Source organism: Takifugu flavidus, chromosome 8, assembly GCF_003711565.1.
Source record: "Takifugu flavidus isolate HTHZ2018 chromosome 8, ASM371156v2, whole genome shotgun sequence".
Taxonomy (NCBI): domain Eukaryota; kingdom Metazoa; phylum Chordata; class Actinopteri; order Tetraodontiformes; family Tetraodontidae; genus Takifugu; species Takifugu flavidus.
The window spans coordinates 15,279,555-15,306,818 of NC_079527.1; the positions used below are offsets into that span (position 1 = coordinate 15,279,555).

Genomic DNA, 27,264 nt, shown 5'->3' on the forward strand with positions numbered 1-27,264 from the left:
CACATTGGAATCAGCGTTAATAGAACATGAAGAGGGGCTGAAACACACCTGTGTCAGAGGTGCTGAGTCACCTGAAGACGAGGTGTCCCTTCTGAAGGCCCAGGCTGATGAAATCCTTCCCTCTCCCGTGTTCTCCGAGTTCCTGGAAATAGACGAGTTCAGTGTTTCAGCTGCTGCCCAGCAGGGAAGCGACCGGTGTCCCTGGTTCGTCTCTGGGGTTCCAGAAACGTCAGCCGGGGGACACGTGAGGGCGCCGTGCACAGCACCGATGTGCATTTTATTTGGCGCGGCAGAAACAAAAGAACTGCTAATTCTAGATGAAGGTCAGATCAGCTGACGTCACCTAACAACATTGTGGTTCCACCCTCACGTTTGTACAGACGTCACATTAAAAAAACACCCGCCAGCAGAACAAGAGTGTGTTTGAGAGGGTACCTTTTTACTAGCATGCACCTTTCGCAAATGGCGAGCGCCATTGGTCTCCTGAGGAAGATGGAGGGTGAGTTAGAGAAGCAACATGCACTTATTTAGTGGTGTCCGATCACGGCCAGCCTCAACATGCCCAACAATTAAAAACAGCCGGTAAACGGGCGCACGGAACCAAACACGACAGTGTCGGTGATGCGAGGAGGTTCTGCTGATGAAATAATGACGTGTGTTAGGTCGAGGATGAGAAGGTGGGCGGCAGGACGTGAGCAGCGGGATTCGGGCCGGAGCGGGAACCAGCGAGGAGCGGGACTCACCACCCCCTGCCACAGGATCAGACCATCAGAGGAGTCGGTACTGATCTCCAGTTCTATCGTTTCTGGCGAGTCGTGGGCACTAAATCACAAACAAAGTTGTAAGTACGTCTTTACTTTTCTCTTGATTTGACGGGCGAGTGTAAAATATAATTACCTTCTTGGGAAAATGGATTTTGGAAGTGCGATGTATCCGTCCTTGTGAAAATGAGCCTCGAACTGATAGGGTGAATCTGCAGAACAGACAGAAACAGACGGAAGGTCACTCCTGCAGCGCCACCCAGTGGCAGAACTCCGCAACAGCACCGCCCAGGTCCTACGGGTGTTAGAAGGGAAGCAGACAGCACAGGCCCACGAGCACGGAAGAGAAGAGGAGATGAGGGAGCGAAGAGCATCTCTGACCCGCTGGAGGCTTTCCTCTACAGCACCAAACGGGTCAGTCCAGAATTCTGATAGATGGACAGTTCTCTCCATCATTTAGACGCTTCAGAGGGAAACTTGAGCTCTGTACCGTGAGAAGGAGCTCCAGGAGGAGCGTCACACACTAAGGGGTCACATCTGTGACCTTCTGATGAGACTCAGCCTGGGTCCATGCACAGATACATCACAACAAGCCTGAAATCCAGCAGAACATCTGGACTTGGACGGACATTTGTTAGCAGTCCTGCTGGTGCAGCTTCTGTTTTAAAGCCACGCATTCCCCACGGAGACAGAGAAGAGTAGGAAGTCGCCTTTCAGGCACGGATGAGGCAGAATTCCACATTTCCTCAGGGTTAAAAAATGATCGATTTTACGCCCGAATGCAGATTTTCAGTAGGAAAAAAAACAAAAATGCAGATGCACGTGGGGGGGGAAGGGGGCGTCCACATGGGAACATGTTAGATAACAGCAGATAACAGACGGCTGGAGCTGAGAAAGGCCCCCGTTAGTCCCCCGTCAGGCAGGCTGAAGAGCTGATACTGTACCGTTGGCCTCGCTAGCTTCAGAGTCCCACTGGGTCTTGGAGAGGCCTGCGTGCAGGATATAGCCATGAGAGTGCAACACTTTTAGTTAACCCCCAGCAACCTGCGTGCACAGCGTGTGCACGTGACATATGGGCTCATTTCTGACAGAAAAGTAGGCATTAACTCCTGGAAAGGAAGTGCCCAAAAACAGGGCCAGTAAAAGTAAATAAAGTTCTGATTAGCGCTCGTTTGGAGATCATCCAGATCCCCCACAGAAGATTAAGATCAAGTCACTGGAACAAATGTTGGCACCAGAAGATCTGATTTTAAAGGCAGAGCGATCAGAACCACGTGACCCGTGGTGGAAGCGCATCGCCGCGTCACATGGGTGAGGGACAAGCTGAGGGACAGGTGGTCCGGACTGACCTTCTCCACAGGTCTGGCCTGTGTAGGCGGGGGGACACACGCAGACTCCTTCAACGCAGATGCCGCCATTCTGACACTGGCGGTTGGTCTGGCAGACGTACTTCAACACCTCGCAGCGTTCCCCTGGGAACGGGAAGGAAGGTGTTGGAGCTCATGGAAGCACCGCAGTGACCAGAGCAGACGTGTGGACCACGCACCTTCGTATCCATCCTGACACAGACACTGGTACTCGTACTCGGCGCTGGACAGGCACTGACCTCCGTTCAGGCAGGGCCGGCGGTCGCAGGGGCTGGCGTCCACACACTGGCGGACAGCTCTGCTCTCTGTGAAGCTGTAGGACAGGTCCACTTTCTTGTTGTTGATGGACACCTGAGCAGAGCAGCGCTTTAGCATCCTGACACCTTCAAGAAGCCTTTATTCTCTCCGTGCTTCCTGAAGGAAGAGGTCTCACCTCGCCCACGCATCCTTCAAACAGCTCGCTGACGTTGGCGGGTTTAGGCAGGATGTCCATGTTGGGGACGCCTCCCAGGTACATGGGGGTGTGGACGTTGAGTCCCTGCGCTTTTCCGGGGGAGGATTTCCTCTCAGTTGGGCCTTGGTCCACCCTCAGGTGTCCGGCCCGCTTGTTCCGCTCAGCCACAACTGTGTGCCACTGGCCCAGGGAAACGGGCTCAGGACTGAGGAGGACCGCCTGGCCTGGACATCACAACGGTCCCGCAGAGGGACGTGAAAGAGTTTAGAGAAAGTAGCTGAAATGAGGCGACGTTGGTGCACAAAGCTGCACGTTCAGAGCCTGGAGGCATCTTTAGAGAAACATCTGGAACTGTTACCTGTCCCCAGTTCATATCGGAACTCTACGTGTCCGTCCACCATGGAGATGGACACAAAGTCTTCCACTTTCATTTTCTTCCCTCCACAGAAGAACATCAGGCCGTCTCTTTCCAGGGGCTTAAACTCCAGCTGGACGCGGAGGTCGTCGTGGATGTTGGTCAGCGGAGGATAAGCGATGTACGACTCCTCGCCATCGAACAGCGGCGTGGTCACCAGCTCCCCTGATGAGACATTAATTCAGCCACATCAAAGGCCCCAACCATGATGCAACCACGGACCCTTTTCCATGGTGTCCCGCTCCTCACTGGACCAGAACCGTCCTGTAACACCACATCTTACCCTCCATGCATTTGTTTCCTGATTTGCCCAGGTGGCAGCGGCAGTCGTAGCCCAGGCCGTTGGGCCGGTTTATGCACGTGGCGTCTGGTCCACAGGCCTCTGTCCAGGTTTGGGGGACAAAGACAGACATGAGCTCAGAGGGATCTCAACTCCGACGGCGGGGGAGGAACGTTCCGGGTACCTGAGTGACAGTGCAGCGAGGAGTGATGTTGGCAGTTGCTGCCTGTGAATCCTCGGGGGCAGCTGCATTTGTACAAGCTGGCCTCAGAGTCCTCGCAAGCCCCCCCGTTCTAAAAGAGGACAAAAACAAACGATACCTCCAGAGGCCTCTGGTTCTGGAACCAAGGTGCCGGTAGGGATGGGGGTGGACTCACCTGGCACGGACGGTCTTTGCAGGTGGGGCAGTTTGTGACTCCTGTGGAATTGCGATGGAGGTCTTTGAAGATCACTTCCTCCCCCTGGATGACCAGCTGACGGATGCAGCCTGGACAGCAGCTAAATCAGGACGCGTTCCAGGATCAGATCATGTGACGCCGGAGCGCCGGTGTCTTACCAACAAACCCAGTCTTTATCCCTGCAGTCTTAGCAAGCAGAGTGTAGTTGGGGTAACCACCCACGTGCAGTTCCTCGTTCAGATCCAGGCCCTGGAACTTGCCCTGGGGAGAGCAGAGGTGTGTTTGTGGGCCATCTAGAGGGCTGATATCCCAGCGTCAGCGGTACCTGCGAGCTGCCGTTGACGGGCTCCCCTCCGTCCACCAGGATGTAGCCCAGCGTGTGGTTCCGGTGCAGCTCCACCGTGTGAAACTCTCCCAGTTTGATGGGGTTGGGGTCCCGTATGGTGGCCATTCCCGAGCCCACGTCGAACCTGAGACCGCCAAACACAAGCTGAGCGAAACGCCGTTCCGGTGATTTAGCAGAACTTTGTCAACTGACCTGAACTCCAAACGCCCCCCGACGAGTCCCAGAGAGATGAAATCTGCTCCTGTGCTCCTCTTCTGGCCGTTGTAGAGGATCATCCCTTCACCACAGAGACAGCTGGGTGAGAACTTGCACCAAGACAAGATGTCCAACATGCATTTTCAGAATCCATCTCAACAAAATCCATCGTTTGAGTTGCTCAAAGCCGTCCAAAGGTTTTTCTTTGAGTCACTGACAGATTCGTTCAGATGGACGTTGCTGTGGTGCAGCTGGATGAAAAGCAGCATGCTGAGGTGAGGTTTGAAGCCAACCAAAGCCAGACTAGAACCTGCCTCCCAGAACCTGCCTCCCAGAAACTGCCTCCTAGAACCTCCCTCCCAGAAACTGCCTCCTAGAACTTGCCTCCCAGAACCTGCCTCCCAGAACCTGCCTCCTAGAACCTGCCTCCCAGAACCTGCCTCCTAGAACCTCCCTCCCAGAATCTGCCTTCCAGAATCTGCCTCCGAGAACCTCCCTCTCAGAATCTGCCTCCCAGAACTTGCCTCCCAGAATCTGCCTCCTAGAACCTGCCTCCTAGAACTTGCCTACTAGAACCTTCCTCCCAGAACCTGCCTCACAGAATCTGCCTCCTAGAACCTCCCTCCCAGAATCTGCCTTCCAGAATCTGCCTCCGAGAACCTCCCTCTCAGAATCTGCCTCCCAGAACTTGCCTCCCAGAATCTGCCTCCTAGAACCTGCCTCCTAGAACTTGCCTCCTAGAACCTGCCTCCCAGAACCTGCCTCCCAGAATCTGCCTTTTAGAACCTGCCTCCTAGAACCTGCCTTCCTGCCTCCTCTCTGGGCTTCAGTGGGAGTAGCTGTGTCACCACACCTTCGCTCCTCCTCCTCCTCCTCCTCCTCCTCGTCCTGTCCCCACATGCTCAACAAGCACCGGAGGCTGATGGGAAGTGGCTCCTCTGGACCTCATAAATGAGGAGCCTCCCATCCTCCAGTCATGCACCTCCATCATTCTGAGGCTGTCCTCTCTATGCTTTAGAAATCAACATTCCTGCTTCATTTGTCCTGACTGACAACAGACTGTCCCCGTTACTGTCCAAATTATTGTCCCCATTATTGTCCCCATTATTGTCCCCATTATTGTCCCCAGCTCGGCCTCGCTGTGTCCAAGTTCCTTCTGGTACTGTGACTCTGCAGAAAAGGCCATGCAGCATCTCTCACAGCTGGGATGCATTAGGAGCCTGATGGAGCCGCAAAACAGGACTGTCAACGTCACACTTGACTTCCTGTTCTCAAGCTTTGAGACTCACCAGCGTACAATATGAGACCTTCCCACCAAGAGAGGTGAGGGAGAGGGGGGAGGACGCGAGACGCAGTGAAAGTAAACATGTGGAAACACGACAAACACAGTAAGTAGCAGAAAACACAAACACTGTCAAGATTCAACGTGGGAAAGTGCACAATGATACACAACAGGTCCGTCCGAGCCCTCTCACCGTCGACGTTGTCGGGTCTGAAGGTGACCTTGATGTTGAACGTCTTGTAAGCGTTTCTGATGGTGGGCAGGGTGAGGTAGGACAGCGGCTCCTGGGCGAAGTACGGCATCACTCGCTCTGGAAACCAAGCAAAGAAGACTCACTTTTTAAGCAGGGTTAGGGTTAGGGTTAGGGTTGGGGTTGGGGTTGGGGTTGGGGCTGGGGCTGGGGTTGGGGTTTGGGCTGGGGCTGGGGCTGGGGCTGGGGCTGGGGCTGGGGTTGGGGTTAGGGTTAGGGCTAGGGCTAGGGCTAGGGCTAGGTTAGGGTTAGGGTTAGGGCTAGGGCTAGGGCTAGGGCTAGGGTTAGGGTTAGGGCTAGGGTTAGGGTTAGGGTTAGGGTTAGGGCTAGGGCTAGGGTTAGGGTTAGGGCTAGGGTTAGGGTTAGGGTTAGGGTTAGGGTTAGGATGCAGCTCTGCAGGCTCACCGTGGACCTGCAGCGAAGTGAAGGCCTCAACTTTCCCCTGTTTGTTGGAGGCGGTGCAGACGTACGTCCCAGAATCCTCGTGGGTGACCCGAGGAACAGTCAGGGCGTTGATGTCCTGGAAACACTTGGAGGGAAGTTCTCCTTCCAGCTGGATGGAACCAAAATCAAGTCTTAGTCACCAACAGAAGGTGACTGCCTCTCAGCTCATTTCCACTCTCCAGGACCTTCCATTTTGGACTTATTGGTTTTAACGAGTCTGACCTTGGACCATCTGATCTGGGGTACGGGGTATCCTGACGCCACACAGGGCAGAACTGCATCCGAGCCCACCGTCACCTCCTTCTTCTCAGGCAGAGCAGAAATTTGCGGAAGAGCTGTGAAAAGAGGAGGGACGGAGGCTCCAAATCCGCAGCTCAGGAAATGAGGATGGAGGGTTGGTGTGGTCACTCACACTGCACGTTGAGGACCACCTGGGACTGGACAGAACCCACGTCGTTGGTGGCCGTGCAGCGGTACTGGCCGGCGTCGGCCTCCGTCACCTGCTCGATCCTCAGCATGCCGCCCTTCACCATGATGTGGGAGGGAAGAGCGCCGCCCACTTTGCTCCACTGCACCGTGGGCTCGGGGTCGCCCAGAGCCTGACACTCAAACTCCACGGAGTTGCCAATCATCACCGTCTGGACTGAGGTGCGCACGTTAATCATCACCTTGGGCAGGGCTGCAGCAGAAACAGAGACAAAGATGAATGATAGCAGGATGTACAACAGGCTCCTCTGGCCCCAGCCACAAGGCGCCCCCTGCTGGAGAGGGGCCGCGGCTCCTGTCGAGTGCTTGCTGGACCTTGGATGGTCAGCCTGGCGGCGTCCTGGGCCTGACCGTAGCTGCTGCTGGCCCTGCAGATGTACACTCCTTCATTGCTCTGCTCCAGGTTCTCAATCCTGCAGGAACACATCAAAGCACATCGAGGAACAGTTAATAACACCATTTATTACACCGCTGGGGTGAATAGGGGAGTGTAGGCGGGGTCACCTGAGCACGCCGTCTTTGACGTGGTGATTCGGGGGCAGGGCGCCTCCTTCCTTCAGCCACTCAATTGTCGTATCCACGCCCCCTAATGCCGAACAGGTGAACTCCACGGCGCTCCCCTGAGCCTTCACCTCCACCTGAGGCGACACCCGGATCGCCAGGGGGGCTGCGGAGACGAGGGTCAGCGTTTCCTCTTACTCGGTATTTTCTCATTTCTGGGGGTGAACTCACATCTGACGGTGACTTTGGCCACCACTTGGCTGCTGCCAACGCTGTTGCTGGCCACACACTTGTAGCTTCCAGCATCCTCAGCTGTGGCCAGGTTGATCTGGAGGTCGCCGCCGTTAACCACGGCCCTGGGGGGCAGCCTTCCGTCGAGCCTGGTCCAGGAGTAGGTCAGGGGGGGGGTACCGTGGGCCAGGCACTGCAGCCTGATGACCTCCCCGACCCGGACAGCCACGTTGTCAGGCAACAATGTGGCGTACGGAAGAGCTGGAGAGAAGAAGGAGAAGACACAGAAATCATTTGTTTGATTTGGGTCACTGAAGTCTCGGAGGAGGGTTCGAAACCCGCTGGTGAGCGCACGCCAACATCCCAGAACTCACTCTCAACATCCAGCTTGATGGTGACTTGGCTGCTGCCGATGCTGTTGGTGGCTCTGCAGATGTATTCTCCAGAATCTTGGCGGCCCACGTTGGGTAGCACCAGACTGTTGTTCACCACTTTGTGTCCCCACGGCAACGGAGAGCGTAGCTTGGACCAGGTGATCACAGGGGCTGGAAAACCTGGAAACAGTTTCAACGTGAGCAGATCTGACATGAGTGCCCCCATAAGGTCTGACAGTGGACCCGAAACTGGAAAACCATTTTAGAATTGCGAAACCGTTGCCGTTGCCGTGGCAACGTCCGTGCAAGCGTGGCCCGGGAAGGTGATTTTACCATTGACGTGACAGCGCAGCGTCGCAGTCCGACCCTCCACCACGACCATCTGGGGCTGGTCCACAGACGCCCTGGGCTGTCCCTCCACGCTGACCTCCACTCTGGCTTCAGTCGAGCCACCGCTGCTGCGAGCCGTGCACACGTACGTGCCGCTGTCCTCTGGACGCGCCGCCAGTATCTTTACAGGACGGAAGGTTGACACATCAAAGGCTCTGATTTCAAAAGCTGCGGCAAATGTTGCCACGCGCATCCATACCTGCATCACAGCATTGGTCTCCATGGGAACGGGGCTGGTCAGCATGATCTTACGGTTACTGTCAAGCCTGTGCCATGAGACAGAGGGGCGGGGGTCTCCGCTCGCCTGACATTCCAGGTTGATGGGTTCCCCCACCTTGACCCGGACAGGCCCAGCAGGGGTGACGACGGCCACAGGAGAGTCTGAGGACGCGGACACAAGCACAGCTGCATGGCTCGGCCACTAGAGGGAGCTCCGCCCCTAAAGGTCGGAGGGAGCGTGTCCACTTGTCCCTGTCCTTCTTACCTTTCACGATCAAAGACACAATGGTGTGGGTGATTCCGAATGGGTTGCTGGCCACACAGCGGAAAGTACCGTGGTTGTCGGGCTGGACGTTGACGATTGTGATGACGGAACCGTCGCGGCTGAGCTTGACGTTATCTGAAATTCAAAAAGGCCTTTTTCAATATTCTGAGCATTCTTCCGTTAGTCAGGCCTGACATGGAATAGTGAATGTGAATACATAAAAACTCATTTAGAAGGACAACGGTGTGGAGGTTACCTGGCAGATGCTGGCTGTTGGCCACCTTCCACTCCAGCCTGACAGGCTGCGCTCCACTGTAGACTCTGCATCTGAAGGTCGCCGTCTCCCCGACACGCACCACGGCGCTGTGGGGCTCGATGGCGATGATGGGGCTCTGGAGACCTGCAGCCGGAAGCAGAGAGCACGTTCAGGACACCGGCGTCCTTGATTAATGATGCAGGAACGAGTGGGAACGAGGGTAACGTCCAGGAAGGAGAGCATGAAGGTGAGATCATGGGACACCAGCACCGGACTGGGCCTCCCGCCCAAAGGTCCAGCTGAAAACTACATTTGTGGGGTGAGACCACGAGATCGCTGCCCACTGAAGCGGTCATCACAGAATCATTTCCGTGAGAACACGTGAGCACCTTCTGGAAAATGATTTTAAATTATGATGTGAAAACTTATAAAGTATGATGGTATAAAGTATCAAGTATGATTCACTTTGATGCACGATGTGGGCAGGAAGGTTCTGGACTCATGGAACCTATATTCAGACCAACAACACCTATATTCGGACCAGATCTGTTTGGGTTACGCACGTGAAGAAGATGAGGTGACGGACACGGAGACGGTGGCCTGGCGAAGGTGAGACGAGGGGTTTCCATGGCTGCCCTGCACCCGGCACACATACTCCCCAGAGTCCTCTGGCGTGGCTGAAAGGATCCTCAGCTGGTTTCCCAGAACCTGTTACAGCAGATGAGGAACGTCAGTGAAACCTTTGCTGTGTGAGGAACAACAACGAGGAACATCCTCATCTCCACACGGTTCGTCCAGAGCTGAGCAGGGACCCACGACAATCACACGTTTCTGAACAACCTGGTGGTTGGAGGAGAGACGTCCGCTGGCCCTGGACCAGGTGACTCGAGGAGGGGGGTTTCCAGAGGTCACGCAGTTGAGGTCCAGACTCTGGCCCTCCTGGACCTCAGCTATGGAAGGCTGGATGGTGACTACTGAGGAGCTCTGATCCGCTGCACAAACAGCAACACGTCAGGATTTCAATCAGCCAATCATGCATCAACGCTAACGTTACGCTAACGTGAGTGACAGGTTTGGAAAAATGAAACGTATACTGGCCGTACTGGGACAGAGAGGAGGGATATTTTTCCGATCCTTTAGAGGACAGTGTTTGAGGACTTCTCACCTTTCAGCACGACGACTTTAATGGGGGCACTATTTGAGCCGATGCTGTTGCTCCCAACGCACATGTACGTGCCCGAATCCGAAACCGTGACGTCGGGGATGAGCAGGGTGCCGATATCGGTGCGGGTCTGGGGAGGACACGCAGAGGCTGAACCAAGGAAAGGAGTTCTGTGGCAGCAGGAATATTCATACGCTGACATGGAAAGACTGAGTCTACAGAGGACAAACCACATCTCTTACCTTTCTCCGACGCTTGGAAGCAACACAAATATGACGTGTGACGCTACAGCGGTGCTAGCTAACAGCAACACAGAAGCTCTACGGGGTGAACTTTGAAGACGAGACAAGAGCAGTTTTGCTAAATGGGTTTTGATTTGGGTTTTATTCGGCCTCCTGCTTTGTACACGTGGCTGTGTGCAAACCAGGGGCAACATTTCTGATGGTTGACTGGGTGGCTGTTAATGCCCGGTGATCTGTGCTAATCACAGCAAACACGCTGTTATTTTAGCCGAACACCCATGAAAATGAGTTAGAACTGACAGCTTGAGATTAGTCCGATGAAGAGTTTTGAACTCCAAAGTCCGGATGTGGGACAATGGCACTGGGAAATCAAGGTTTCCTCTGGAAGAGCGAAGGTTCCACCCAGAAAGATTCCGTGTGGCGACTCTTCACTCTTCTCAGAAAGTTCTGCTGTCAATCATCCCTAAATTATAACAGCAGTCGGAATATCTGAACCTTCATGAAGGTTGAGAGCCCTCCGGTTGGGGGTAAAACCCTTATTTTGGGGGTCTTGGGACCAGAACTCATGTAAGAACTTGTAGGTCTTTCCGGTCCATTAGCACCCAGGAGTTTGGCTTGTTCGTGCACCGCTGCGCTCGGCTGTCAGAGGCCCAGGAAGGCTGAAAACCAGCTTTCACGAATTTTGGAAACACCTCAGAGGGGAGGAGACAGTGGAGGGGAGGGATTACTGCATCTGTGCAGGGAGGGGGGCAACTGGACAAAGCTGCTTAGCTCTGACCCGTTCACCCGTGAGGGGCAGGCTACAGCGAGCCGGCTCAATGGTGTCTGAACCCATTGAGGAGTTTTCAAAGCGATCCGTTTGCCAGAGCACACAGAATTTCTGCGTGGTCGCACGTCAGAGCCCGGCTCGCCCTGGGAAAGGCTGACAGGACGCCGCCGCTCTCTGAGGCAGAACTAAACAGGCCCCCAGGCCCTCGTGGAGCTGAGCAGGAATCACAAAAACTGCTTCGGTCCAGACGTGCACGGCCGGAGCCCAGCAGAAGGTGTCGGGAATGCCGAGGGAATGCCGCTGGGACAGGTGATGGACAGGGACCAGGATCCATAATCAATACCGATACCGATTAGAGGTGGAACGGTCCCGATGGAATCAGCAAATCGAGTGTTTGGGACAGATATTGAAAGGATTTAGGATTCTCCTTCAGATATGTTCAAGGTCGTTTAAAACACGTTTGACCTTGGAGCGACTGATTAGACCATCGAACCGTCCTGATGTTTCCCACAGATAAAAAAATCATCACGGGAAAGAAAAGATTAAAAATTCTATATTGCAGCATCCGGGCGTAACGTCGATTTTATAGATTCCCCCCTTTTTTAAATAAAGTTTTGACCCCTGCCCCTAACGAGGACAGACAGGACAACGGAGGAGCGCTGACACGTGACGGCGTGCACAGTCAAGCAGACCCAGAGACATCGGCTCAAACTACGTGATTCAGAGACACGTCCGGAATCAGGGACACGATGATCATGCACTTAGTGGACGGTGAGGACGAGGTGAGTGGTGGACAGCTGACGAGGAGACAGACAGACAGAGAGACAGACAGATGGACAGACCTGCTGCTGCTCATTACGTCTCTGTAACACATCGAGACTGTTGCTTTTAAACTGATGGAAACCGTGCGAGGGAACGGCCTGATGCAAAGACAACGTCAAACAGGGCGGGGCCAGAAAGTAAACGGGGAAATAAAGGAGGGAGGAGACAACAGAGGGGAGATGGTCAACATTTCAGCAGTATCATGGAGATCCTCTGAGACAAGAAGGTGCAGCCGTGGAAATTCTTCATCCGTGCACGTGGGTGAACCTGCCTGGCACGCGGGTCTCACCTGTGGAGGCATCTGCCCCCCGTTCTTCAGCCACCTGAGCTTCGGCGTGGGGGACCCCGTCGCTCGGCAGTACAGCCTCAGCGTGTCCCCTTCATGGACCTCGATGTTTTGGGGGCTGACCTGGACCTGAGGCTGCGTCCCGGGACCACTGGGGCCGGACTCTGACACAGGACAGAGGCTTTTTAAAGACACGCCCCCAGGAAGCTGCCAGCACCAACAGGTGTGAAACCTACTGTGGACCACGAGGGCGACCCGGGCCGTGTGCTCGCCGTGCGTGTTCAGCGCCTTGCAGCTGTACTCGCCCTGATCGGCGGCGTCCACCGAGGCGAAGGCTAGCACGCCGCCTCGGATCAGGGCTCTGGGACTCATCTTGTTGCCCGGCCCGCCTGGAACAAACCAACATTCACCGTCAGTTCTCTTCCCCAAGTCCCAAAAGTCCCAGAAACCCACGTGTGACGTCCTACCCGTCCACTCGATGGCGGGCGTTGGATTCCCCGTCGCCGTGCAGCGAAACTCTGCTCGCTGGCCCTGCTGGACACTCAGCACCGTCGGGGAGGCGGCGGCCACAGGCTGGGCCCCGTCTCCAGCTGTGGAGGGAAACAGAACCATCAAAACCGCGGCCCGACCGTCTGGACTCAGAGAACCGGAGGGTGAGAAGAGGGACGTGAAGGGGGGCCAGGACTTCGTGCTGAGCTCTGGCAAGAAAGTGATCAGATGACAGACCCAGTCCCGACCCCTCGGGGGGGGGGGGGGGGGGGGGGGGGCAGCGTGGATCTTCAGAGCAGACAGAACATCTGATGTAGCAGGGAGACCTCATCCTGGCCTCGGAGCCCACAGCCCCCTGAGCCAGTGTGGCTGCTGCTCCCCCCTGATTTCAGCAGGGGAGGGGGGGGGGGGGGGGCGTCGGGGGGGTCAGGCCGCTTAAATAGATGAAAACATTCATCTCTCTAAATTTGCAGACAGATTAATGTTTTCTTATTTGCACAAATGCAGAAGGTGGCGCCGCATGCTAACGCTAATACGGGTCAACGCGAGGCTGTCGGTTCTGATGGGAGGAGCATGTGATGGGATGTAGCACGCCATGATGTTTGAAGCCCAGAGGACAGATTCCCAGTGTAGCAGGATTCCAGGACAAAACTGGAATGAGCAAAGAAGAAGAAGAAAAAGAAGAGGAAGAGGGAGAAGAAGAGGGAGATCCCTCATTCTGAGAAATTCTCCTGTGAATCTCAGTGAGACACACTCTTAAAAATAAATGTGAACCCTCCTGGAAGAACTAGATACCACCTGGAACTCTTTAGGTTCTGATCGGTTCTGCTGAAGATGTTCTTAATCATCTACTGTTAAATGTGCTCGTTATTACAGCATCATCATCATCAGCAGTCATGAACCTTCATCTTCAATCTGTCCGTCTGCTCACTGACGATTCAACTTCTAAGGTTTTCACCTTCCGTCCCGACCCTTATTTTTAAGAGTGTGTCAGCCTTCCTCCCTAAGAGCTCTTCTGAAGGATGAACATGCACGTTTTCCTGCAGTGATGGAGCCCAGAGAGGCAACTGGGAGCCGGTAATGCTCATGAAGAAGCCCTCAGAGACCAGATGTGAAGCGGGTTAGCACCGCCGGCTCAGACCTGGTGGCTACAGGAGAGCTAGCAGGCTGCCCAGGCCTCCCGGTGCAGATGTTGGTGCTGGCATGCGTGAGACAGAAGGAAGAGGCAGCAGCTGCTGCAGAGTCCAGGAGGAGACAGGAAACCATGCCCACTTACGCTTTCTGTGTCCTTCAAACATTTCATAGGCTGTGTAAAACATCCGAGTCTGTGAGGCCTCTGGAATCATGGGAGGGAAGGAGGAGGGGGGGGACAGGTGAACTGACAGGTCAGCTTTCAGGTCACAGCAGTCTGCCTCCCATCAACCCCAGAAACCTGCGGCTCAAGGCCCAATCTTCCAGGAGGAGGAGGAGGTTCCCCTTGACCTTGGCTTTGTCCTCAGCTGGTCTGGAGCTGGTGTCTGGACCAGCCTTGGTTCCTGCTACACCCTCCTCATCAGTCCCTCCAGGAGTTTCCAGCACCGGGATCAAGGTGGGTCCGGAGCCTCTTCCTGGTCGGATCTAAAATCACTCCTCTCGTCTCCGTTTGTGCCATCAAACAGCTCATTTGGGCTCCTTTAAACCCTCTTTGGCTACTTTGTTCTTCTCTGACGCAACAGTCCTTAAATGGGATTTATTTTATCAAACATTTCTGTCAACATAGAAAGAATTGTGGCTGGAAACTCCTGGAAGGACTGATGCCGATGGTCTGACTCTTATCTGCACAACATTCCATCTGCAGCACATTTGAGACACATTCAGCTCCAGACGTCCACTTACCTGTGTGGTGTGTGTGTGTGTGTGTGGTGCGTGTGGTGGTGTGGTGTGTGTACAGACAAATGCAGCGAAGCCACAAATGAGACATGCAGGTTAGTTGCACGACGCAGCTTTTAAACATGGAAACACTTTTTACAGCTTGTGGTTACGAGTGAATTAACAAATCAGTTTGGTCGTCCGTCGTCATTTTTAATCAGTTTTTGCTTTTTTCCACAAAATAATTCACAGTAAATATAAATACATTGCAGTGTGACACGTGTACATCGGTTGGGAAGACTTTAAAAATAACAGAAGCACCTTTTGAGCCTTAACGTCGAAAAATAGAACAAAAGTGTTACAACGTGAACCTGGGATGTCCTCAGAAGTATAGAAAAGTACTTTCACACAAAACACATGAGATTTGAATCTTTTGTGATTTCAGGAAAACATCTCAGGATTTCAGTCAATCGAAAATATCAGAACATCAGAAACATGTGCTAACGGATCAAATCTAACGTGATCAAGTGTCGATCCTGTGATAAAAACGGCGCTAATAGTCATCAAACACGCGACAGGAGCATCAGGAGACGTCATGTCAACAACAAACAAATAAACAAACTTTCAGCTTTGAGTTCTTCTGCTTCCTTCCGAATATTGAAGTTCTTGAATGAAGCGTTGGTGGCAGGTTCACCCACTGTAGCACCCGTGGTGCCCCCCATCACCCCCCCGGACAGGAAGTGAGAGACAGGCTCCGCCCCTTCTCCCAGCAGAGACCAGCGGCTCCACCACAAGCAAACAAACCACCACCGATTCATTCAAACCACCAAGAAACCGAAAAATGGACCAAAGTAAAGAAGCGAGAGAGGCCAGAGCGTCGTAACTGTGTTATTACTCAGATGTGACCTGGGATTCCTCAAATTTGTCCAGCAGTTACAGACAGACCACAAGCTGTATTTCCTCTTATTAGGAGAGACAAAGCGATTACAGACAAGCAGAGCAGGCAGGGATGCACCGCAGCACACGGGTACGGGGAGACGCGCCGTTACGGCCACGCCCCCCACGGGTGATTTCATTGTTTCATACAGACGTAGTTCCCATTTTTACCTTGAACAGGTTCTGGGTAAACAGCTTCCTCATGTTCATCCAAATTAAGCTGCAGAATTTCGCTCTTTCGAGTTCAAACATACTAAAAGATTCATTTATCTGGTTTAATCTGATTGAAATGAGAAGAAGCGGATCAGCACCAAACAAAGTTTGTGGTTTCTGAGCCACGAGGAGCCGTAAATGTAAAACGGTGCATCGCCGCTAACGACAGAAGCTTCTGTTAGGGCTGCTAGCTTCAGATGCTGTTAGCGCAAAGCTGAGTGTTGACAGTGCATGATGGGAAAAAAGCTGAGAGCGCATGCGTCGCTGCAAGCTGGGGGGGGGGCTCGGGTGACAGCTACAGGAGCCAGCGTGGTGCTGGGCGATGGAGGCGGCGGGAGGCGCCGCGGATCACGAACCTGGCACGTAGAGGATGGCGCTGCCCTCGTCCATGGCTAACATGTTGGAACCCGTGCAGACGTACATGCCTGCGTCCTCGGGCTGGACGTTCTGAATGGTCAGGATGCCGTTAAAGTCCATGGCCCGGTTGGGCAGCTTCCCGTTCCCCATCCGGGTCCAAACCAGAGTGTAAGCTGGCGACTGTGGCCGAACAAAGAGACGAATGAGGAATGGGATGGAACCGGTTGACCGTTAGCATGTGACCATGTGAGCAGGTGACCATGTGACCAGGTGACCATGTGACCAGGCTACCTTGCTCTTGGCCGTACAGATGAAGCTGACCGTCGATCCCACCCGGACGCTCTGAGCTTTGGGCTCCTCCACCGTCACCTCGATGGCCTTTGATTGGACGTCTGAAAAGAGCAACAGTTCAGCGATGACCTCACCCCCGCCGACCTGCTCCGCGTTAGCCGCGTTAGCCGCGTTAGCCGCACGCACTTGTGACGACGATTTCTGCTCGACTCCTGTTGGTGCCGCGCTGATCCCGGCACGTGCACACGTACACGCCGGCATCGCTCGCCTGGACGCTGGGGAAGAACAGCTCCGCTCCTGCACAGAGGTGGGAACTCTCTCAGAACACCGACAGAACCGCGTGGTTAAACGGGCCGTGGCGGCGCCGGGGGAGGGGCGTTACCTTGTCTCCGCCTTTCGGCGCTGCCAGAGATTAAGCGCCCGTCCTCCCTGGACCAGTAGTAGTAGTGCGGTGGGGCGCCCGACACCTGACAGCGGAGCGTGACGGCGCTGTTCTGGGACGTCAGAACCCTCTCTGGATACACCTTCACCACCAGGGAGGCCGCAGCTGCAGGGGGCAAAGGTCACACGCTCGTCACCTCCGGCCCAATTTTACCGGCTCAACCGAAGTCTCTCACCATCGTAGAGGCGACACTTCACTCTGTCCTGGGGGTTGCCCACATACCCGGGAGCACAGCTGGAGGGGGGAGAAGGAAGGCACCATGAAAGCGGCGTCAACAGCGCTGCTGAGTAAATCAAACGCACCGTTCGCAGTACTGGCCCGTGTAGCCGGGCTGGCACGCCGTGCACTGGTAGCCGCCGTTCCCAAGGCTCTCGCAGGTCGGGGAGAACCTGCACGGTGCCGACAAGACAAGAGAAAGGTTTCACACTGGCCAACAGGGGGGGGGGGGGAACCTGCCCCGGTTAGAGTCAGAACTCACTGGTTGTCTGGGTCGGTGTGGGGGCAGGCGCAGGGCTGGCAGTCCTCCGGGGTCCCGACCGTCGGGTCGCCGAAGAACCCGGGGGCGCAGTGCTCACACAGCTCCCCCTGAGTGTTGTGCAGGCAGCTCTGAGTGGAGAAACACAGCAGGTTAGAGAGGAGGCGTCCAGGTGTGTGTCCTGGCCTCCAGGTGTGTGTCCTGGTGTGTGTCCTGGCGTCCAGGTGTGTGTCCTGGCCTCCAGGTGTGTGTCCTGGCCTCCAGGTGTGTGTCCAGGTGTGTGTCCTGGTGTGTGTCCTGGTGTCCAGGTGTGTGTCCTGGGATCCAGGTGTGTGTCCTGGCGTCCAGGTGTGTGTCCAGGTGTGTATCCTGGCGTCCAGGTGTGGTGTCCTGGCGTCCAGGTGTGTGTCCAGGTGTGTATCCTGGCGTCCAGGTGTGTGTCCTGGCGTCCAGGTGTGTGTCCTGGCCTCCAGGTGTGTGTCCTGGCGTGCAGGTGTGTGTCCTGGCGTGCAGGTGTGTGTCCTGGTGTCCAGGTGTGTGTCCTGGCGTCCAGGTGTGTGTCCTGGCGTCCAGGGTGTGTCCTGGCGTCCAGGGTGTGTCCTGGCGTCCAGGTGTGTGTCCTGCAGTCCAGGTGTGTGTCCTGGCCTCCAGGTGTGTGTCCTGGGATCCAGGTGTGTGTCCAGGTGTGTGTCCTGGTGTCCAGGTGTGTGTCCTGGCGTCCAGGGTGTGTCCTGGCGTCCAGGTGTGTGTCCTGGCATCCAGGTGTGTGTCCTGGCGTCCAGGTGTGTGTCCTGGCGACCGCCTGGGCTTCCTACCGTGCAGATGCCGGTCTCCGGGTGGCAGGAGTCCGAGTGGCCGTTACACTCGCACAGTTCGCAGTGTCCCAGGTACAAACCTCCGCCGGTGCGAGTGTATCCAGGTGCACAGTCCTGGGAGAATAACGAGCACGCAGACCAAGGTGAGGAGAACGTTCAGGACCAGAAGGGCGGAGAACCTCAGGACCTAGAGCTACCTGGCAGGACAGCCCCTGGTATCCGGGTGGACACCGGCACTGCTCCACCTCCAGCGCCGGGGCCAAACCGCTGTAGTTGGGCACCGCCACCTCCAGGCTGACGTCCGAGATGCTGGAGGAGCGCATCTCGGTGGAGTAGGACGCTCGAATCAGGATGTCGTCCAGATCAGCCAAAACCATCATCAGGTGCTCGCGGGTGGCCGGCATGCCGTCGGGGCGGCGCCAGTTTTCCTGGGAACCCAAAGAAAAGTCTGGGCTTTGATGCGAAGGAAGGATGACAGGTTCTTCTCCCTGGAAGAGGCCTCACCTCCCTGAAGACCACCTCAAACCTCCGGGTCTCCCTGCCGCCCTGCTGCCTCCCCTGCCAGGACTGGCCGGCCACCAGAGTGATGTCGTTACCCTACAGCAACACAACAGACGGTTTGGACGCGCTACAAACACACAGAACCGCCGCGTCCTCGTGTCTGGAGCGCCTCAGGGCTCGGTGCCGAGGCCACGCCCCTTCCCGCCGTCTCCAGGTTCATTCATTGGTTTAGTTTGTGATGTTTGTAGACCGTCGTACTCACGATAATCTGGACGTCCCCATCGTCCAGGACCGTCCCTCGTGGACCTGCTACATAGGAGATGGTGAATTTCAGCCTCCCTCCGTAAGAGCCGACCTGAAACAGCGAGAAGACGCTTCAGTTCTGCTGCCAGGTCAAACCGGCCCGGCAGACGCCGGTGCCAGATGGCGTCTCGGAGCAGCACAGCTGCAGCAAATCCAGCTGGAGTCTCCGGTCGAGCCAGTTGGCTCAAGGAGACGTTTCAGATCTTAGACGCAAAAACTCCGATGATGTCATCGAGATCACCGCAGCCCGAGTTGGGGATTAAATAAATCCAGCAGGGAGTTTAGAGTGGTGGAACATGGCAGAACATCTGAGGCCTGATGGAGGATGGAGACAGCAGGAGCAGGAGGAGCAGCAGGAGGAGGAGGAGCAGGATCAGGAGGAGGAGGAGGAGCAGGAGCAGGAGCAGGAGCAGCAGGAGGAGAACAGGAAGGAGAAGCAGCAGCAGGAGGAGGAGCAGGAGCAGCAGGAGGAGGAACAGGAGGAGAAGCAGCAGGAGGAGGAGGAACAGGATGAGAAGCAGCAGCAGGAGGAGGAGCAGGAGCAGGATCAGGAGGAGGAGCAGGAGGAGGAGGAGGAGCAGCAGGGGAGAGAAGCAGAAGCAGGAGGAGGAGGAGGAGGAGGAGGAGCAGGAGCAGGAGCAGCAGGAGAGGAGGAACAGGAGAGAAGCAGCAGCAGGAGGAGGAGCAGGAGCAGGATCAGGAGGAGGAGGAGGAGCAGGAGAGGAGCAGCAGGAGGAGGAACAGGAGGAGAAGCAGCAGCAGGAGGAGGAGGAGGAGCAGGATCAGGAGGAGGAGGAGGAGGAGCAGAGGAGGAGGAGGAGGAGGAGCAGGATGATCAGGAGGAGGAGCAGGAAGAGGAGGAGGAGCAGCAGGAGCAGCAGGAGGAGGAGGAGCAGGATCAGGAGGAGGAGCAGGAAGGAGGAGCAGGAGGAACAGGAGGAGGAGGAGCAGGGGGGGGAACAGGAGGAGGAGGAGCAGGAGGAGGAGGAGCAGGAGGAGGAGCAGGAGGAACAGGAGGAGGAGGAGCAGGGGGAACAGGAGGAGGAGGGGAGGAGGAGGGAGGGAGGAGCAGCAGGAGCAGCAGGAGCAGCAGGAGTCCACTGACCTTGTCCCCCTGGTAGACCTCTGGGAGCTGCCAGTAATGAGGCTCCTGGTCGTCAAAGTTGCTGTAGGACAGCTGCGTTCCCTCGGTGGAAACTTCCACAGTGAAGCCGGTGGAGATGCGGTTGGTGCGCTGCTGGTTCACCAGCGCGAATCCCTGGAAGTTCCCCGGAGAGAAGGCGGAGGAGACCTGCAGGTGCACAGGAGGGAGCACAATTATCCCACACGTCCTGAACGCATCACAACCCCCCGAGCGGGGCTCCTCCTCTCATCTGGGGAACATCATGTTTGGAGAGGCTCAACAGTTTAACCGTGAAGTTTAACAGTTTAACAGTTTAACCCACCACGTCTCTGTAGTAGGCGGAGCTGAAGCACTGCGGGGTGACGCCCATGCAGAAGCACGACAGGCAGCCATCTTTGTTTCCTGAGCTCAGGTGGAAGTTTCCAGGCTTGCAGCTGGTGCAGGTGGGGCCTTCAACGTTCATCTGCAGCACAGGAAATGACACGTGAGGCGCTCCCACCTGTCCCATCCCAGAATACAGGTGAGCGTTGTTACCTTGCAGCGGCACGCGCCGCCATTGTGGCAGCCTTCACTTCCTCTTGGGTCACAGCTGTAGCAGTTACCTGAGCGGGAGGAGAACCGGGCCGTCAACAGAGGTCCGGAGGCAAAGAGTGGCGTCAGAAGAATAACGTACCGTTAACCTCGTTGCCCCCAACGGTGCACCTCTGCCCCAGGAGCGGGTTTCCAGAGTAACCAGGGGCGCATCTGAAATACAAACGCACCCGTCAAAGTTTCCAGCAAGTGGCAACACAATGGGACAGGAAGTGACATCAGAGGCGAGACATCCGAGATGAATGTGATGCTCCTGACACGCCGTTCGGAAGGACTGAGTCACACACGCGCCCAAACACACACACATATACACACACACACGCACCCAAACACACACACACACACACCTACACACACGCATCCAAACACACACATATATATACACATGCGCCCACACATACACACATACATATACAAACACACACATACATATACAAACACACACATACATATACAAACACACACACACTCACACATACATATATACACACACGCACATACACACACACACACACAGACGCAGCCCCCAGGCTCGGGGGGGCTCAAGAAAGAGGATCCTACTGACAGAAATGTCTCCACACCTGCAGCAGAGGTTGCTAGCGTACCGCTGCTGACCAAGATGCTACACCGCTAAAGCAAAGTTGGTCTCCGACACTTTAGAAGCTGCAAAGCGAAACGTCCAGTAAAGCAGGCGGGCAGCAGCGGCGGCGGCGGAGCGAAGGCAGACCCAAGCACACCTGTGCAGGTTTCCCTGGTCTTACCTCACCTGTCCTCTGGCAGCTCCGCAGGTCAGAGGCTTCCGTGCTATGAGCCGTTTTTAAGCTAACGTGTGACAGTTCTAAAGTTTATTCTCTATTCCTGGTTTGGTTCATTTGAGAAAGAATATAAAATGAAAACACATGAAATGGACCTGACACTATGTCGACACAGAGCTGAGATGAACACAAGAAAATAAAAGACTAAACTAAAGCTAAACGATATTCAAGAGGCTCTTCTGATGCCAGCAGTCAGCAGGCTGAACATGCTAAAGGAGACAGTTTATGATGGTCGTCCAAACTAACGACATTCCTGATGAACCTTAATGTTTAGGGACAGCTTGTTATAATAAACTGCTAAATCTAAATGAAAATGTCCTCTAACATCCACGATGGACTGATTGATTTACTGTTTTCTTGGCTTTTTTATTACAGCAGGTTAGCATATAGCACAGTAGCGTTTGCTAAATATGCTAAAACCAGAACAGTGCTGTTTATGAATCATTAATATGACAGCAGGAGGGGAAAACATGGGAAAAAAGTCATTCAAACGCAGGGAATCAAAGATACTGTTGGGCTAAAATTCGAGGTAGTCAAATGAACACACATAAGAGAAAGTGATGCTAAGCTATCGCTTCATAGCAAACCTTTGTGCAATGCAGAGAGGATGCAGAAACCGACGGTTTCACAAGCACAACTGCTTTCTTTGTCATGTAAAAACGGAAACGTTACAAACTTTAAAGATCGAGGGGCCAAAGCCCCCCAGGACGGTCCTACACATCCCTCAGAACAACAGTTACTTCATAAAGCTCAGCTGGACAGTCCCAGACACAAAGACCAGGGTCAGACAGCAAATGTCAACGAGGTCCGACGATTAACTTAGTAATCAGGGATGATCTTGATGGGAATGGCCAGCCTTCCCAACACTACATGGAGAGAACTGTCGTGGGTCTTTTGCCTCCTGGCAGGAGGGCGCTCGCCCTTCAGGAGCTGCAGCAGGTCTAGAACAGACGGCCGCTGGTCCTGAGGCCGTTTAGCTGCTCTCCTGGCCTCACTTCTGGGTGGAGCCGGTTTCCTCCTCGCGGTCGTGGCGGAATTCTTCACCACGCTCCTCGCTCTGGTCTTAGGGGGTGTGGTTTTACGCCCCTTTGCTGTGGTGGACTTCCTGGACTTAGAGGAAGTGGGTCTGTGTCTTCCTGCCGTCGCCGGCCTCACGGCGGCGGTGGTCCTGGCTTTAGGGGGGGTGGAGTTACGACGTCCTGCCATGGGGGTCGTTGCTGGGGCAACTGTCGCAGGCGGTGGGGGTGTGAACGTCTTCCTCCCCGAGTTGTGGTGCCGCTCCACCGGCTCCTTGAAATCGCCCCCTGAGGATTGTTCGCTGGTGCTTTTCAGAACTGGAGCGTCTGAATGAAAGGCCTTCTTGCGCCTGTTGCCCCTGGTCCGGTCGGGCTTGGCAGCCTCTGGGGGCTCCAGCTGGAATCGAGTGACCTCCGGTTCTTTTCTGACTCCTGTTGCCCTCCGACCCCCCTGCCTCGTTGCCGGGGCCTTCGCTGAGGCTCCGCGAGTCCTGGGATCTCTCAGGGTGGACTTTGATTTGACCGCGGATCTGGTTGGACCTCGACTTCTGCTGGACTTGCTGATGGACTGGAGCTGCGTGGAGGTTCTGGTGGACTTGGTGATGGACTGGAGCTGCGTGGAGGTTCTGGTGGACTTGGTGGTGGACTGGAGCTGCGTGGAGGTTCTGGTGGCCTTGGTGATGGCAGCAGTGCTGGGCTGGGTGGTACGGAGGCCGGGGGTGGGTATGCTTTTCTGCACCGTCGCCCCCCTGGTGAGGGGCCCCTCTGTAACTGGTGGCCGTGGACTTTGGGAGAAGAGTCGTGGGAGGACAGTGGTGATCGGAGGCAGAAGCTTCCTTTCTCGGGGAGAACGAGCAGAATGTCTGGCCCGTTTTATCCTGTTCATCTCCTGAGCCAGGGCGGTGAAGCCATCGATCAGGATCTCCAGTCTCCCCTCCAGTCTGCTCAGACGGGTCTCCATGTCTGAGTAGCTGTTCTCCAGCTCCTTCACCTTGCTGTCCTTCTGCCCTGGTGACTGCAGAGCAATGAGCTCCTCCAGCTGTGAGCTGAGATGTTTCTGCTGGTCCTCCATACCTTGAATACTCTCCTTTATATCCAGCGTGTTTCTCTCCAACATGCTGAGACGCTGATTGAAGGTGTTCATGTGAAGCCGGAGCAGCTGCTGGAAGCTGGAGTATCTGGTCTCCAGGCTGGGTGTGAAGCGAGGAAGGAGCCTGGGGACTGTTGTGTTGAGGCCCACCGTCACCTCACCCGTGGAACGGGTGGTCCGATTAGTAGCCAGTAACGTCCTCGTAATCAGGACTGCTGTTCCCACAGTGGTGGTCCACTCATGTCCATCACCACCATCACCACCACCACCACCCTCACCATCATCACCATCATCAACTCCGCTGCCATGATCTTCTATCTCTTTCTCCCAGCTGAAGTTGAACACTGCTTCAGCTCCACACTTCTCTGGTAGCAGCTTCTCCAGGGAAGGATCCCCACAACTGTCAGCAGATGGCTTCTCTTCTCTTAATGTCAAAACAGCAGAATCAGGCATGATGCAGGTAAACAGATGCCCCCCCCCCCCTCCCAAAGCCACCTCCTCATCTTTGCTCAGAGACCAGCAAAGATCGGCGTCCTCATAAATGCCACATCTACATTTATGTCATGAAGACCCAGGAAACACATCCACCTGTTCCAAGACCTCCAACCTTCCCTGCCAGCAGAGTGCAAAGCTGAAGCAGAAAACAAACCCTGTTTCAAAGAGGAAGAAGAGGGAAGAAAGCTTCTAAGGTTCTACCAGACAGGCAGCCTCCTCTCCAGTCTCCAGGAACCTTCTTGTTCCTGCAACAAGCCTCCACCAAGGAGCCCAACGGCTCGTAAATCCACCTAAATCCACCTTTCCAAACGTCCGTTCAAGAACTCTGAGAGAACACGACACGTCCAGGGAAACTGGGATGGGTGGCACCGCCTTGCATCTCCCATCCCTGCAGACATGCTCAGACCTGATGACCAGGCTGTTGCTACCGCCGGCCCCCGCTAACCACAGCTCCCAGCTGGCCCAGTGAGCCCAGTCACACCCCCACGTCATTAGAACAGAGAAGCAGAGTCAAGGCTGGTGTGTGCTGGGAGCAGGGAGGTACCTTTCACAGCGTCGGCCGACGTATCCAGGGGGACAGCTGTCGCACGTGGGCCCGCCGTCGGAATCCTGGTAGCAGGTGGAGGAGAACCTGTGAGGGCAGAAGCGTGGGTGAAACACAGCGCTTCCTCCTAAAGGCTTTTATTCTTTTATTCATCACCAGTCACCTCCCCCCCTCTTCTTCTTCTTCTTCTTCTCATCATCAGGGTCGTTTTGGTTGGTCTTTAAGCGACTGTGAATAAGAGGAGAACTCACTGGTTGCTGGAGGCCGTTCCAGGACAGGGGCAGCGTTGACAGGCCTGGGCTCCGCCTGTGACGGGGTTTCCATAGTAACCGCTCTGACAGCGCTCACATCTGGGCCCGGCAGTGTTGTGGAGACAGTTCTGTTGGTCAGGAAACAGATGAGCAAGAAAGGGCCGAGATCCGTGGAACAGCGGATCGCACGGACCAACGCGTCCCCACAAGCCAGGATCCGCCAGCCGCTCGTTAGCGGATTCCAGGGCAGAGATCAAAGCAGGCAAAGAAGCAGAAAGGAGGCGGAGCCAACACCCACCTGACAGCTGCCGGTCTCTGGGTCACAGCTGCTGGAGTGGCCGTGGCAGCTGCAGCGCTCGCAGGTGCCCAGGTAGAGCCCGGAGCTGGACCGCGTGTAGCCGTCATCGCACTCCTGCAACGAGAGCGGGAATAACGCGTCTTCTCCGGTGGGAAGGAGGAATTCAGCTCAAGCCGCACGCGTACCTGACAGGATGGACCCCTGTAGCCCTGAGGACAGGCGCACTGCTCCACCTCCAGCGCAGCTCCGCTGCCGATGGACTCGGGAACGGCCACGTCCATCTTGATGTCTGCGATACTGCTCAAAGAACAGCTGGAATTAACGGAATTCCGGAAACATCCTCGTCCTTGTTAGTTCTTCCACCACACCTGCTTTCGGCCATGTTGACCACATAACTGGCCCTGATCATGAAGACGGAAATGTCGGCCAGCGCCATCAACAGGTGCTCCCGCGTGCACGCCTGTCCGTCGGCACGCCGCCAGGCAGACTGTCAACAGGAGGGAGTGTCACAGCGGCGGCGTCGCCCAAACACAGCGATAACCACGGACGATTCGCACCTCTCTGAAGGTCACGCTGAAGGTCTGTGGGGTGTGAGCCGTAGGTCTGGTCTCAGAGTAGTGCTCCAACAAAATGCCGTTTCCCTGAAGAACCACATCTGGCTGGCCGCCGACCTTCAGGGGTCGCTGGGACGGGGAGAAGCGCACGGTGTACTGGAGCTCCCCGCCATAAGCCGTCACCTGAGGGCAGCGCAGTGGAAAGAAAAGCTCGTCTCAACAGTGAATAGCGGAAAGCTATTTCCCTCTGGTGATGCTGTGAGTGTGTGTGTGTGTGTGTGTGTGTGTGTGTGTGGGCCCCTGTTATTCAAGGTTCCCAGGATAAATGCAGCCTTGTGACTGAGAACATGAGTTTTCTGCTCTGACCTTATCTCCTCTGAAGCTCTCGGGCAGAACCCAGTAGTAGACGTCACTGGGAAGACTGGAGAAGGAGCTGTAGACCACCTCGGAGGAGCCTCTCTGGGAGATTCCCTCGTTGAAGGTTTTGGTGTTGCCGCTGTTGGTGAGGGAGAAGAGCTGCCCGTTCACGGCTCCCCGGACCTGGCAGAGATCAGGCTCAGGGTTAGCACACGTTTGCCTCCTGTATCCTATCAAGCAGGAACTTTACAGCCCTTCCTGGGCCTAAAGGAACCTTCCCAACTCGCCTGATCGCGGCTCCACGTGGCGCTGGCGCACTGTTTCGTGACGCCCATGCAGAAGCAGCGCAGACAGCCGTCGGGGTTGGCCCCCGACAGGTGGAAGAAGCCCGGCTTGCACTCGTCACACCGAGCGCCCGCCACGTTGTTCTGCACACAGAGAGGAAACAGCGTCGGAACAGGATCCGTCAGCGCGTCGCTCCGGTGAAACGACGTCCTCGGAGCCCAGAGGCGAGCGAACGTCAGCGTGAACAAACGACGGGCTTCACCTTGCAGCTGCAGGGGCTGCTGCTGGAGCTCACCACGCCTCTGCTGTCACACGTGGAGCTTTCTGCTGGCGGAAAGCAAAGCGTTCAGCCTGGCGGAGCTAGAACCACGTTATAACAGACCATAATAACCCCCACAGACTCAGTTAACGACAGTCCAACACCACTGTGCTCACACTCGGGTCACTTTTTTCCCGTCATTACATTAAAACGTAAAACCAGGCGCGTGTACGTACCGTTCGGAACACATTTTCCATTAGGTGCGATGGGGTTACCGTGGTAACCTGGTGCACACCTGAAACACAAAGGAAAAACGATTTTCAAGAGTGACAGCGAGTCCCAGCCGGTGATTCGGGCTTGGCTCACTTTTCGCAGCGTCGGCCCGTGTAGCCGAGCCGGCAGGCGTCACATGTCGGCTGATTGTCCACGTCCAGGAAACACGTGTCGGAAAACCTGGAAAAGGAGCAAAACCACCTTCAGCTCGTCTACCTGAATGAGCCCGAGCGGCGGGTGGGGGGGGGGGAGGGGCTCACCGGCGTGTTGTCTCGTAGTAGGGGCAGGGGCACGGCTTGCAGTCATCCGGGCGACCTCGGCTCGGGTCTCCGAAGTATCCGGAGCGGCATTTGTCACAGCGGGATCCTTCGGTGTGGTGCTGGCAGCTCTGCGGGAGAAAGAGCAGCCGACCGGTCAAACCCCGAAAATACGGGAAGCGCTAACGGGC

At 55.6% G+C, this 27,264-nt stretch overlaps 1 protein-coding gene across 1 annotated transcript in view; it reads right to left on the reverse strand.

The window, feature by feature from the left end:
* hspg2 (heparan sulfate proteoglycan 2) overlaps positions 1–27,264 on the reverse strand; it is a 55,670-nt gene that overhangs the window by 2,328 nt on the left and 26,078 nt on the right. Inside the window, 63 exon segments of the mRNA XM_057040323.1 lie at positions 72–142; positions 436–483; positions 744–822; positions 898–973; positions 1,706–1,750; positions 2,111–2,233; positions 2,308–2,479; positions 2,562–2,806; positions 2,941–3,162; positions 3,281–3,379; positions 3,462–3,570; positions 3,655–3,764; positions 3,834–3,936; positions 4,001–4,145; positions 4,214–4,298; positions 5,506–5,523; positions 5,692–5,808; positions 6,154–6,301; positions 6,415–6,527; positions 6,605–6,871; positions 6,994–7,091; positions 7,183–7,345; positions 7,411–7,671; positions 7,785–7,964; positions 8,118–8,295; positions 8,374–8,555; positions 8,659–8,793; positions 8,915–9,058; positions 9,478–9,622; positions 9,755–9,906; positions 10,080–10,206; positions 11,930–12,007; positions 12,199–12,359; positions 12,432–12,584; positions 12,663–12,785; positions 13,961–14,020; positions 16,038–16,218; positions 16,330–16,430; positions 16,516–16,626; positions 16,712–16,876; positions 16,947–17,005; positions 17,074–17,160; positions 17,250–17,377; positions 18,062–18,175; positions 18,259–18,489; positions 18,566–18,658; positions 18,825–18,917; positions 19,971–20,156; positions 20,311–20,451; positions 20,523–20,590; positions 20,662–20,732; positions 24,540–24,626; positions 24,791–24,918; positions 25,089–25,202; positions 25,274–25,385; positions 25,457–25,575; positions 25,646–25,825; positions 26,009–26,182; positions 26,287–26,427; positions 26,547–26,608; positions 26,780–26,838; positions 26,910–26,996; positions 27,077–27,204. Of these exon segments, the coding sequence (XP_056896303.1) occupies positions 72–142; positions 436–483; positions 744–822; positions 898–973; positions 1,706–1,750; positions 2,111–2,233; positions 2,308–2,479; positions 2,562–2,806; positions 2,941–3,162; positions 3,281–3,379; positions 3,462–3,570; positions 3,655–3,764; positions 3,834–3,936; positions 4,001–4,145; positions 4,214–4,298; positions 5,506–5,523; positions 5,692–5,808; positions 6,154–6,301; positions 6,415–6,527; positions 6,605–6,871; positions 6,994–7,091; positions 7,183–7,345; positions 7,411–7,671; positions 7,785–7,964; positions 8,118–8,295; positions 8,374–8,555; positions 8,659–8,793; positions 8,915–9,058; positions 9,478–9,622; positions 9,755–9,906; positions 10,080–10,206; positions 11,930–12,007; positions 12,199–12,359; positions 12,432–12,584; positions 12,663–12,785; positions 13,961–14,020; positions 16,038–16,218; positions 16,330–16,430; positions 16,516–16,626; positions 16,712–16,876; positions 16,947–17,005; positions 17,074–17,160; positions 17,250–17,377; positions 18,062–18,175; positions 18,259–18,489; positions 18,566–18,658; positions 18,825–18,917; positions 19,971–20,156; positions 20,311–20,451; positions 20,523–20,590; positions 20,662–20,732; positions 24,540–24,626; positions 24,791–24,918; positions 25,089–25,202; positions 25,274–25,385; positions 25,457–25,575; positions 25,646–25,825; positions 26,009–26,182; positions 26,287–26,427; positions 26,547–26,608; positions 26,780–26,838; positions 26,910–26,996; positions 27,077–27,204 (7,955 nt within the window).